Source organism: Bidens hawaiensis, unplaced genomic scaffold (genome assembly GCF_021521415.1).
Source record: "Bidens hawaiensis isolate Kalapana, Puna unplaced genomic scaffold, B.hawaiensis_p1.1 tig00003378_1, whole genome shotgun sequence".
Taxonomy (NCBI): Eukaryota; Viridiplantae; Streptophyta; class Magnoliopsida; order Asterales; family Asteraceae; genus Bidens; species Bidens hawaiensis.
Window position 1 is genome coordinate 2,440,426 of NW_027491188.1, and position 1,298 is coordinate 2,441,723.

The following is a 1,298-nucleotide window of genomic DNA, read 5'->3' on the forward strand; positions in this document are numbered from 1 at the left end:
TGAAAGATTTCCGGATGAACAGTTGTTAGCCGTTTCCACTACACCGTGGTATGCTCATTTTGTTAATTATCGGGCCACGGGTGAGATGCTGAAACATTGGACCAAGAAAAGGAGGCAACAATTTCTATCCCAAGTCAAGCAATATATTTGGGATGAGCCCGATTTGTTCAAAATTGGTGCCGATCAAATCATTAGGCGTTGCATTTCCGAATCGGAAGTTCAAGAGATTTTGGCACATGCTCATTCATCGGCGTGTGGCGGTCATTTTAGTGGGCAAAAGACGAATTATCGAGTTCTTACATGTGGGTTTTATTGGCCCACAATCTTTAAAGATGCAAGTGAATATGCTCGCCATTGTGTTAATTGTCAAAAGATGGGTGGAATTTCAAAAAAAGATGAGATGCCTTTGCAACCCATATTGGTGGTTGACATTTTTGATGTATGAGGCATTGACTTTATGGGCTCGTTTCCAAATTCTTGTGGGTACCTATATATACTATATGGCGGTGGACTATGTGTCAAAGTGGGTTGAGGCCATAGCGACAAGGACCAATGATCACACCGTGGTATGTAAGTTTGTTCAATCCAATATTTTTGCAAGATTTGGAATCCTGAGAGTGATTATAAGTGATGGTGGATCACACTTTAACTTCAATTTCGGGAAATTGTTGAAGAGGTATAATGTGAATCATCGAATTGCTACTCCGTATCACCCGCAAACAAGTGGACAAGTTGAAGTGTCCAACCGACAAATTAAAGAAATATTGATAAAGACGGTGCGGATTGATAGGAAGGATTGGTCGGTAAAGTTGGATGATGCACTATGGGTGTATCAAACTGCTTACAAAACGCCTATAGGAACGACTCCTTATCTGTTGGTTTATGGGAAAGGATGTCATTTGCCTATGGAGTTGGCTCACTGGGCATTGTGGGCTATTAAGAGTGTGAACATGGATTATAATGAAGCCGGTGAGTTAAGAAAGTTGAAGTTGGCAGAATTGGAAGAGATAAGGGACAAATCTTATGAATGTGCATCGGCATTCAAAGATAAGTTGAAAAAAGGTCATGATGCCAAATTGAGAAAGTGGGTTTTTTAAGAAGGGCAAAAAGTTTGCCTATATAATTCACGGCTTAAGCTTTTTCCTGGAGAGTTGAAAAGCAAATGAATGGGCCCGTATGTTATAAGAAGAGTGGGTAAGTTTGGTGATGTGGAAATTGAAGACTTGCACAATCAAGCAAGACAAACTGTGAATGGACACTGACTTAAACCATACATGGAGGGTAAGGATATTAACATG

General features: G+C 40.3%; 1 protein-coding gene across 1 annotated transcript; it reads left to right on the plus strand.

The window, feature by feature from the left end:
* Positions 1-500: 500 nt before the first annotated feature.
* On the plus strand, positions 501-1,097 carry LOC143623341 (uncharacterized). Its single transcript, XM_077094275.1, has 2 exons — positions 501-676; positions 791-1,097. The coding sequence occupies exons 1-2, from the start codon at positions 501-503 to the stop codon at positions 1,095-1,097; spliced, it is 483 nt and encodes a 160-aa protein (XP_076950390.1).
* The last annotated feature ends 201 nt before the right edge of the window (positions 1,098-1,298 follow it).